Raw genomic sequence first — 11267 nt, 5'->3', positions numbered from 1 at the left:
CTGTCTCTGCAAGGCTGGGCATTTACCCAGACTATCCCGACAACCACACGGGCTCGGTACAGATGAGACTCTAACACTTAGATTATCCGAAGGCTTTATATATTTAGTAATGATCAATAACAAGATACCCTTACAATCAGAGGTGTAACCCAATACCCAACCTAGATATACCAACCATCTTTGACTGCTACAGACAAGTGAATATTAGCCTCCATCTCCCCTCTCTTGTTAGCCATCTCTCTCTTATCTCCTCCTCTTCCTCTCATTTCTCCTTCTCTTCCTCTCTTTACTCCTCCCACCTTAGCTCCTCCTACATTATGTGTATGGTGTAGAGAGAGGTATTGATTCCTTAATTGATTGTGTCAATAAAGGAGGTGGAAGCTAATTGCTGGGCGAAAGGAAAATGGTGGGATTTCCGGGTCCTGAGAGGAGGAGAAGGGACGCAGGGAAGGAAGGGGCTTTGGACCGGGTTTCAGAACGAGAGGACCCAACAACCGTGTAAGGTCTTAGGGCAACGAGAGGCAGTGGTGGCCTCTGCCACTGGCGGATTGCTGATACAGAGTAGCTAAGTTTAGGGCAACAGATTCTATGCCCAGCAATTGTGTTATCTGGAAAGTTTTAAAATATAAAACTTGCGGGTGGTGGTGGCTCACGCCTTTAATCCCAGCATTTGGGAGGCAGAGGCAGGCGGATTTCTGAGTTCGAGGCCAGCCTGATCTACAGAGTGAGCTCCAGGACAGCCAGGGCTACACAGAGAAACCCTGTCTCGAACCCCCCCCAAATATATATAGATATAGATATAGATCTATCTATCTATCTATCTATCTATCTATCTATCTATCTATCTATCTATCTATCTCTTTCTAATGTTTTCCATCTGTGGAGCTAAGGTGGACAAGAGGAGAAAGAGAGCAACAGGGACAGTTGATGTTGGCATGGCAAAGTTAGCCTGTAAAGGGCTCGGGGAAAGGGGAGCCCTATCGCAGCTCTCAGGAAGGGTGCCAGCTTGTAATTGGCGGAGCTAAGGAGCTAAGTCGAGCTGGCCTGAGTGGGATCTTGGAGCTAAGCCGAGAGGGGTCCGAGAGGGGTCCGAGAGGGGTCCGAGAGGGGTCAGAGCGTAGGCAGAGCTCCCAGGAAGGAGGAATCGTCGTTTTTTGTTTGTTTTTGTTTTTTTTTAATTACACACAACAGTATGAATGTTTTGTCTTAGTGTGAGGCCACCCAAGGCTACACAGTAAGACCTTGACTAAATAATACAAAGTTATATAATACTATATACAACATGTAATAATTTTTTTTTTTTTTTTTTTGGTTTTCGAGACAGGGTTTCTCTGTGTAGCTCTGGCTGTCCTGGAACTCACTCTGTAGACCAGGCTGGCCTCGAACTCAGAAATCCGCCTGCCTCTGCCTCCCAAGTGCTGGGATTAAAGGCGTGAGCCACCACCACCCGGAATAATTATTATTATTAAAAATAGAAAGCTGATTTGTTTGGGGGTGTGTATGACAGGATCTTATTGTGTAGTCCCGAGTTTCCTGGAACTTGCTGTGTGGACCAGGTTGACTCTGGCTTCTTCTGCCTCAGCCTTGTGGGATTTAGGTATGTGGGACAGGACCCTGGCTGGCCTGGAACGTGGTGAATGCTGAGTTGGGAAGCCTCTGCTGCATCATGATCATGTGTTTAAAAAAAAAAAGATGAGACAATTGTAGCTACCGTCTTGCCCAGAGAGATCTGAATTTATTTGAATTTTTTGCTAGGTCTGGTTATATATTTCTCAAAATGCCTTGGTCTAAATAGGACTAAGACAGTTTTAGTGGCATCCCTAGCACCTTTTGTGTCATTCTTTCTACACCCAGTGTGACTTCAATAGGTTGCTGCAGTCAAAGAAGAACTGTGGTAAAGTTAATCTCTCCACTGGGACTTTGCTAAGTAAGTCTGCACAATTTGTAAGAGGCGGTTCAATAAGGCAATTTGAGAAACTTATTTTTTAAAAATCATGTATGTGTGAGAGTACACGTGCCACAACACACATGTAGAGGTCAGAGAACAACTTTACGGTGTCAGCCCTCCCCATCCACTCCTACATGGGAATTGAACTCAGATCCTCCGCTTGCATCCAAACACCCTTACAGAACAGAGACATCAAGCTGGCCTCTTCTATGAAGCTGTTCCATAACAATTCTGAATGAATCTTGGAATTAACTGGAGTTGCACAATGCTGGCAGCAAATTCTGACTGGCGTGCCTGATCCCTTCAGCCAACACGGAAAGCCACTGCTGCTAAGGAGAAGCAGTTCACATGGAGACAGTAACTAACCTTCATTTCTGCAGACTGCTTTTCATGCCTACATTTTAAACAAGGGGTTGAAAATACTGTTCATTTCCATTTGTGATTTCATTTTATTCTGCAGGTAAAGACTACAGTGTTTTATTTAAAACTGAAACTTAAATCTATTCAGCCAACTGATAAGAAATTCAATGTTATGTTCTTGGTTTAAGTTTTCTTTTCCCCCCACCTTAATTTGTTTGTTTGTTTGTTTGTTTGTTTGTAGATCTTTCTATGCAGCCTTGACTGGCCTGTGTAGACCAAGTTGGTCTTGAACTCAGAAACATCGCTTGTCTCTGTCTCTACAGTGCTAGGGATAAAGGCATGTACCACCATGCCCAGCCTCTGACTGATGTTTTAAATGAAGTGACAGGAGTTCCACTCCTATTTGAAATTTAGCCTCTCATCTATCAAAGCTTAGAATTAGAATTCAAGGGTTTTTTTTTTTTCTCTTTAAGTTCATTTTAGTTTTATTGTGCTTACTTTGAATTACAACAGAATTCAACCGTAAGGATTACCTTGCCTTTTTCTAGGGTATTTGCTGACTAACTTAATCTTGAAATGTGCAGATACTAAACTGAAGGAGTACTGCAGTTGGCTACTTTTATTACATTTACTTTGAACCCAAAAAACAGAGGAAAACACTGTAGAGAAATTGTGTTTAGTGAATCCTTCTTTTTACGAACAGTCTTTAAACTTCTGCACTGTAACTTTTTTTTCTGTCATGTAAGATAATTCATGAGACCAAGCAGGTGGTGACAACAAACTTTTTAATGTTGAAAGTTTGAGAGGTCCATTTTTAAGGGGACTGTCCCCTCACTACGTTCAAGTATTTTGGGTCCCAGTATGCCAATGAGGAGGGCTCCATTTGGAGCCGTAATGAGGATGGCTAGAAAGGCCATTGTCATCACAGTCTTCGAATATCCTTCCAAGTGGGGTGCCATGACCCTTGCTGTTTCTAGAGCCAGAGGGCCTAAGACAGCCTGCAGTTAGGGAGGACATGGGGGGAAAATGTTACACAGAGTTAACATTTAATAAAAGTAACTGGCTGTTATAAACGCACACAATGAAACTGAGTGATAAAGTACTGGAAAGAAAAAACCAAGGGTAATTTGTATCATTTAATCATTAATTGTATATCCTTCCTAGCAAATATTTCTGGAAGAAATCAACCTGGACCAATCAGAATAGGGAAGAAGAGGAAAGAAGAGGGGAAGATGTTAAATTTAAAATATTTGCTCTAGTAGTCTCTTCCTTTCCACCCTCAGGTCTCCAGTTCTCCCTCACCTAATAATGTTCAAAAGGCTCTGCTTCTCTTTTTCTCCCATCTGTCCACCACATAATTGCACATCTTAGTGGCTCCTACTTCAGCTGAGCCACCAGCAGGCAGGCCCCTGGGTATCCTCCTCTACCTGTGCCCTGTGGTACAGCATCTGGGTGGCCTAGGCCTTTGGGTCACTAAGTATCATTTCTGTAAGCATTTCACTGGATGGCCACAAAGTTACTGAGCATGTGTTGAATTTCTGAATTTCAGCTAATAGTAATACAGACATGTATTTTCTGATGATTTGTTTACAAAAAACTGTTTTGTCAATAAACTCATTTTATGGTAGATCAATAAACTACAATGATTAGACCATCTTCATAGTAACCATATTTCATTCTGTAGTAATGCTAAGCTTTAATGACTATATGTAGAATTGTCAAAATTTATTTATTAACATTTTCATTTTATTAGTGGCATGTTACAGTACACTTAATACAAATTCACCTGCATACCAATGATTAACTATTTATCTTGAAATCAACAGAAAATATTCAAGTATGACAAAATTGTATGAGAAACTTTCTTGGGGTATAAGCGCCATTAACCTACATAAATCTTTCCCTTAAAACTTGATAAATGTTAATTAACATTTGGTTAAAAAAAAAAAAAAAGACCAAAATAATAAAAAAGAAAAAGTTCAAGACTTAATGATCTTTTAAAACATTCTAGGATAAAGTAGATTGTAGACTGTGTGGGTGATAAAAAAAAAGATTATTTGAATATATTTGTTTATTCCTTCCTGTATTATAAGTAGGTCAACACAAGTGGTAAACTAAAAAATGGGATTTGGAAAACTTGAATCCAGAAGTTACTGCAGCCAGCATAGTCCCGTGACTTTGAACAGCCACTAAGCTCTTAATCTTTTACTCTGTAGAGTAAATCATTAGAGTTTGGCTTCTAAGATTGAATCTTACTTGATGTACTTTTGTTTTTATTGTGCGTGTGTGTTGAAATATGTATAACATGAAATTTTTCATCTTAGCCGTTTTTAGTTGCATGCTACGCATCTTTCTCTACAGTCTTTCATTTTGAAATTGTGTACCCATTAAAATAAGTTCTTAGCAAAAAAAATTCTTTTGTTTTAACTCAAATGTGGGATACATGTCTCTACTTGCATAAAAATGTTGGCTGGTGGTATAGTTCAGTGGTAGACACTTGCCTACCATGTGCAAGATCTTGAGTTTGAAAAACAAATTGATATATTAGTTTTTCCAGTTCTTAACATTTGCACACTATACAACTTAGCCTGGATGCTAGGAAAAGGAGACAAGAAGCAGCAGAGTGAGCCCTTGGGAAGGGGATCTTCTGTATAACTGCTCATTTTTCACCCTGATTTGGGAAATGATGACTAATACAAAACCACAGTGTATCACTGGAAGTAGGAATAACAGACAGACAGACAGACAGACAGACAGACAGACAGACAGACATTCTTTTTATAGATCTATTGTTTCCTAGAATAAAAACAGGTTTTACTGTTTATGCCTTAAAGGTAAGATAAAATAACTATAATATTGTTTGTGGGTCAGGACTATATGCCAGAAATTCAGCCGAGAGTTTTACAGAAATTATTTCATCCACTCCCACAATACAACCTTTTAGTAAATATGGTCATAGAACCTTATATAAAATAAGCAAATCCATGAGCTGAGAGATGAAGGAGTAACCAGCTAATGACCTAGCAGCAACAGTGCATTCAACTCCAAGTCTGGCCTTAAAGCCTTGAGTTCTAACCCTAGTCATTTTGTTTCATAGAAATGTACAAGCTTCTATTTTGTAACAGCAAAATGGAGAAAAAAAAAATCCCAGGATAGTAAGGTCTTATGCTGCCATGTTGAACAATAAGTAATAATACCTCTTAATAGTAGGAAATTATTACAGAATTAGATTGATCCAATCATTTGTTTGTGTAACATGTTAACCTCAGTCCTGGCTAGGGGGTTTGTTTCTCAACTTGACACAAGTTAGAGTGTTTGGGAAGAAGAACCTCAATGGAGAAAATGTCCCTATCAGATTGCCTGTGGGCAAGTCTTCTCAGATTTTCTTGATTAATGATTGATGGGGGAGGGCCCAGCCCACTGTGGGAGGAGCTACTCTTGGTTCCAACCATGATCTTGGATGGTTTAAGAAAGCAAGCTGAGCAAATTATGGAAGGCAAGCCATTAAGCAACACTGGTTCTCCATGACTTCCCTTGATAACAGGCTGTGACATCAAAGTCTAAGATGAAATAACCCTTTCCTCTCTGAGCTGCTTGTGTCATAATGTTCATCACAGCAACAGAAACCTTAACTAAGACAATGTTCTTTCTATCAGATATGATGCCAAGCAGTAGGGGAAAATGAAAAAGGAAACAAATAAAATGCTCCCAAAGACACTCTCTGTCCTTCCTGTGCAGTGACAGTCATGTAGCATAAAAACAAATATCCATGGTCTATGGATGCAGCCCTGGCAGTCCTAGAACTCGCTACATAGACCAGGCTGTCCTGGAGCTTACAGTCATCTGCCTGCCTCTGCCTCCCAGGGGCTTGAATAAAAGTATACGCCACCACACCTTGGTTTATTTTATACTTTAGGGAAGTAGAAAAATAAAGCATTTTCATAAAATTTAGAGATTGTCATTTTCTTCTCAATTTCAGAATAATTGCTTTAAAAATAAACCCTTTTAAATGTTGCATTAAGTATGCATGTGTGTGTACATGTGTGTACGTGTGTATGTGTGTGCATGTGTCTACATGTATGCATGTGTGTGCACGTGTGTATGTGTGTGTTCATGTGTGCATGTGTGTGCATGTATGTGTACATGTGTGTATGTGTGTACACGTGTATGCATGCTTATGCACATGGGGAGGCCAGATGATGTCAGCCATTCTCCTCTGTCACTCTGTGCCTTATTCCTGGAAAAACATGGACTTCCAGTTTTACTAATGTACTGGAGGCTGCCAAGCCACGGGAATCCTCCTATCACCTCTGCCCCCGCCCTTCTTTCTCCACACCGAGCACTGGGATTACAGGCTCTGAAGCCAAGCCTGTTTTTATGTAGGTGCTGGGGACCCAAACTCAGGCTCTATACTTGCATAGTAACACCCTCTCCCTTGAACATTCTCCCAGCTCTGGGTTTGAAAATGTAGTGAATGAAACATGACAGAAGTTAGGTAAATTAGATAATCATTTTTGACTTGAGAAATATTTTTCATTTAGAACTTTTAAAACTTGTCAAAACTAAAATTATTAAAATGACTTACGACGACATTCCTACCTGGACTGTAGCTTTAGGGATCCATGCTAAAGCAATAAACACTTTCTCCTTAAAACGAAAGTTAGCAAAAGACATCAGTGTAAAAGTGGCCAGCATCCGAGCCAGTACTGCCAGACCCAAGGTAGCAATGCACATGCCTAGAACACACAAACAAATGCAAACAACAAAGTTCTTGTTGCAGAGATGAATCCTAAAATTTCTGAAAACATTTTGAGGCTGTTGCTTCATTATATCTATTTTTAATTAAAAACAGTGATTATAAAAAGTATAAAGTCAAACCAAGGCTGTTGTTGTGTGTGTCTGTATGTAGGGGTGTGTTGGGGTGTGCATGTGCACTTACTCCGCCCGAGGTTTGTGTTGATGTCTCCCTCCATGGCTTCTTTGTGAGACTTACTACTTGACTATACTGGCAAAAGTCTCAGGGATCCTCTGTCTCTCCTCCTAGTGTGCCAGAGACAGCTTCTGACATGGGTGCTGGGGATGGATCAAGCATAGTCCTAAGGATTGGATATCTAGCAATTTACTGGCCAAGCCATCTCCCTAGCCTGAGGAGGCTTCTGTCTAAAGTCTCAGATGAGGTCATGGTGGGGGAACCATGAGAAGAAGGATTGAGACATTCTGCTCATTCGATGGAATGTGTTTAAAGGAATGCAATCAGAAGCATTGAATAGTGTCTAGTGTTTCCTGTAGTCTAATTCTTGGGATCCCGTGGGCGATAGGGTTGCCTCTGACTGCAAACAAAGAACTGCACAGGTGGAGGAAAAGAAAGTAGATGTGACCAGTGTCATCTTTAAAGCTCCTCAAAGACACGGCATTAACAAGAATAAAGTATTCATTATTTAAAAATCTTGTATTTTCAACCTGTGCTTTATGCAGTCTTACCAATAGTTTTCGATTCAAGAGCTTCAACAGATACTTCTGTTCCAACTAAGCCAAAGAGAAGTGGCTGAAAAACATTCCATGTGTTTGCAACAATTTTTTGGATTCCAACCTAGAGGAAAGATAAATATATTTTAGTTATTATAGCATGTAAAGATTACTGCACTTCAGATTTTTACATTTTTATTATTATTGTGGGCATAAATTTAGCTGCATTTCAGAAACTTAAAGCCATTTTTAAAACTTAGTAAACTGGGTCTGGTGAGGTGGCTTAAGGGCACTGACTGCTCTTCCAGAGGTCCTGAATTCAATTCCCAGCAACCACATGGTGGCTCATGACCATTTGTAATGGTTTCTGAAGCCCTCTGCTGGTGTGTCTGAGGAAAGCTACAGTGTACTCATATATATAAAATAAATAAATCTTTTTAAAAAAAACTGATGATGCTTCATTTTTTAAGGAAAAGGTTAAAATTTAAATTCTAAAAGTTGAGTAAATTTGGTTAAGGACGCACACACACAGCTATATAGTATGCAGTGTTATCTCATCATTGTGTTCCAGAAAATAAAGTCTTTGGAGACCTAGGAATGCTCAGAGCGAGTCCTATGGGTAGAGACATGGCATGTGGGATGAGAACACACACAGCTCATGCAACTGCCCGGGCTTTCAAGAGCAGGGAAACCTGACAATTCTGGAGCCCAGTCCATGACCCTGACTTTAGATAGGTCATGAACAGGGAGGAAGAAAATACTCTGCCACTTTCATAGGCTTGCTTCCCAAGACTTATGTTGCCCATTTCAAAGCTGTTTTTAGTAACTCTCCTATTCTGTTGACTGGAGTATAAATACTGAAAAATCCTTCCAAGTGATAATTTGGCACTATCTGTCAAAATAAAGACTACTTTTAACCCAGAAATTCCATTCCTACAGAATACTTGTATATATGAAAAGGCTACATGAAGAAATCTGTTCATGGCAGTAATATTTTTATTTTAAAAGTGAAATATATATGTACATATACATAACTACAAATATAGTATTGGTTAAGATTATTAATTTATGGGAATAAGCTAAAATTTAGGGGGTAGGGACTTTTGCATTCATTCTATATGCTTTGATCTTTATGAACATGTTTCCTCTTTTGTACCATGTTTTTTATGCCGTCAGTTAAAAATAAGTGTAAGTTGGGTTGGTAAACTGTTTTGGTGGATAAAGCTGCCTGCCACAAAAGCTGCCAGCTTGACAACATGAATCTGAGCTCCAGGACCCACCCACTGGAAAGAAACAAGTGACTTCTCTGACTTCCATGCCCCTTCCCATAAATAAATGTGATGATGATGATGATGGATGGATGGATCTATGTATATATATATGTTTACATGTATTGATGGATGGGTAGGTGGGTGGGTGGGTGGATAGATGGATGGATGGATGAATGGATAGATGGATGGATGATGGATGGATGGATAGATGGATGGATGATGGATGGGTGATGGTGGCAGTCATAATAATAATGAAGCATAAATTAAACAAGTTCATTCGATGACAGGAAAGCCAAACATAAATAGTGAGCAGAGTGAAGATCCCCTTTAGCTGACTTAACTCAAACACTAACTAATGTATTAGAATAAAAAAACAAGAACAAAACAAAACAATGCAGTTTGGGGCACAAATATGCTAAACTTCAGGAACATGTTTCCATGGACAAATCATAGAACTAAAAATTTGAAGACTAAGATAATTCATAAGAACCACATGATCAAATCACAAAAATTGGGGGAAATCCTGGCTTGGGGAACACAGCTTCAGACTGCATTTAATTGTAGTTCAAAGCGGCTTTCCGTATTCCTAACTCCTCGATCCCGGCACTTCCTGGAGGAAGTGGGACATCTTCCAGTTAGATGGAGACAATTTCCTGAATGTCCATTATAAATTTCAAAACGCAGCTATTTTATTTTAAAAAAAAAAAAAACCTCACCTTCTCTTCAGCCCATTTTTTTGCTGCCATGAACGACATCACTAGTGTGACCAGTCCTCCAGATCCATGTAAGCCGATGTGTTGGCAGCCTAAGACAGCAGAAATACATATACTCAGAACTAGGAAGGCTCGCCTCTGTGTAACTCTCTCCTAGAAATACACATTTAGAAGTTGTTTTACATCAAACATACAAGATGTGGTATTATCTATTTTTTTTACCCTTTGCTAAAATATTTGTAAAGGTTATATCAAATAGTCTCCAAAGTGTTGGTTTGATTTTGCATCAAAACTTTTTGGCAGACGCAGAACCAAGTGATAATTCATCATGTATGGGACTTTCACACTTTACATAGCTCTGACACCAACTGCAAAGTGCTTACCAGACTCTCCTGAACAGATTTCTTTATTTAAAAGATTTTGTAACTTTGATGCAAATTACCAAATTACAAGCTGAGGCAGGAAAATGACAACTGTTGAGTTCAAAACCAGCCTCAGCTATATAGTGACTCCGTCTTAAAATTGCCACCAACACCACCCACAACCTGGTCTAAAACCCATCGAAGGGAATGGAGGCAAATATGAAAATATGGAAGGATAAACGGGAACTTATGTCTGTTTCAAAGATGTTTGAGAAAAACTTTGAGAAAAAAAAGACTCAGAAAATTGTCAAGTGTCAATGAGTGCCTTAGTGGAAATGAGGGTGGGCGGAAGGAAGATGGCCATCATTTTCACTGTTCTCAGAAGTTTAATTTGCCAGATCAGGACCCAGTGACATTAACTGAGAATGCTTGGAATCAACCACTATTGGCTCTGTTTTAGGCAGACAGCAGGCGCCAGGGCAACTCTGGAGGAGTCTTAGGTATGGAATTTGACCTTTCCCAGTCCTTTGTAAGTTCTATACTACACCCATGCTGTAGCTTGGATATGGTCTTTCCCGGCAAAAGCCCTCATGTTACAAGTTTGATTGGGGTGGTGGTGCAGGGCATGGCAGGACCTCTGGAAACCAGAAAAGCATATGCTTAAATCAAGTTGTTGGGTTCCAGTCCCTCCTTTCTTGGGTGGTGCTCCAAGGCTGCTGCAAAGGTACACTTGCCAGGGTGATGGGGCGAGTCCATAGCAAACTGCAACCTCCGAAACCTTCTGTGTTACAGATTAAGTACCCAAGGAGTTCATTTTAGTAATGGGAGGCTGATTAACACACTAACATTCTACAAACCATACATACATATTTTATTATTGTTTACCTGATCTCCACTTGGAAAATACTGAACAAAAACTCCCATAATAATTCCTACCAGCACACCAATAAGAACATCTCTCAAGGATGATAGGACATTGCTCATTACACTACCTGTAAAGGCACAAAACAAGAGAAACTTTTTACTGAGAAATATTTTCATGTATACTATACATAAGAGAATAAGACCTATGTGGTTCATGAGGAAGAATAACATTTCATAGAACAACATACAAAACTGGACCATTACTAGTGGCATGTGTAAAAAT

General features: G+C 39.7%; 1 protein-coding gene across 3 annotated transcripts in view; it reads right to left on the bottom strand.

Annotated features, from left to right (window-relative positions):
- Positions 1 to 2783: 2783 nt before the first annotated feature.
- LOC117707441 (sodium/hydrogen exchanger 9B1-like) overlaps positions 2784 to 11267 on the bottom strand; it is a 45428-nt gene continuing 36944 nt past the window's right edge. For 2 of the 3 annotated variants that reach the window (XM_076933277.1, XM_076933278.1), the window contains 5 exons: positions 11006 to 11112; positions 9762 to 9911; positions 7790 to 7898; positions 6908 to 7044; positions 3068 to 3306 (listed from right to left, as the gene is read on the bottom strand). In XM_076933277.1, the coding sequence (XP_076789392.1) occupies positions 3094 to 3306; positions 6908 to 7044; positions 7790 to 7898; positions 9762 to 9911; positions 11006 to 11112 (716 nt within the window). In that variant the 3' untranslated portion in view covers positions 3068 to 3093. Of the gene's footprint in view, positions 3307 to 6907; positions 7045 to 7789; positions 7899 to 9761; positions 9912 to 11005; positions 11113 to 11267 lie in introns of all 3 variants that reach the window. The other variant, XM_076933276.1, reaches the window with a different exon arrangement.

The sequence above is a fragment of the Arvicanthis niloticus genome, chromosome 4, assembly GCF_011762505.2.
Source record: "Arvicanthis niloticus isolate mArvNil1 chromosome 4, mArvNil1.pat.X, whole genome shotgun sequence".
NCBI lineage: Eukaryota > Metazoa > Chordata > Mammalia > Rodentia > Muridae > Arvicanthis > Arvicanthis niloticus.
This window is presented reverse-complemented; position numbering and strand designations above follow the sequence as displayed.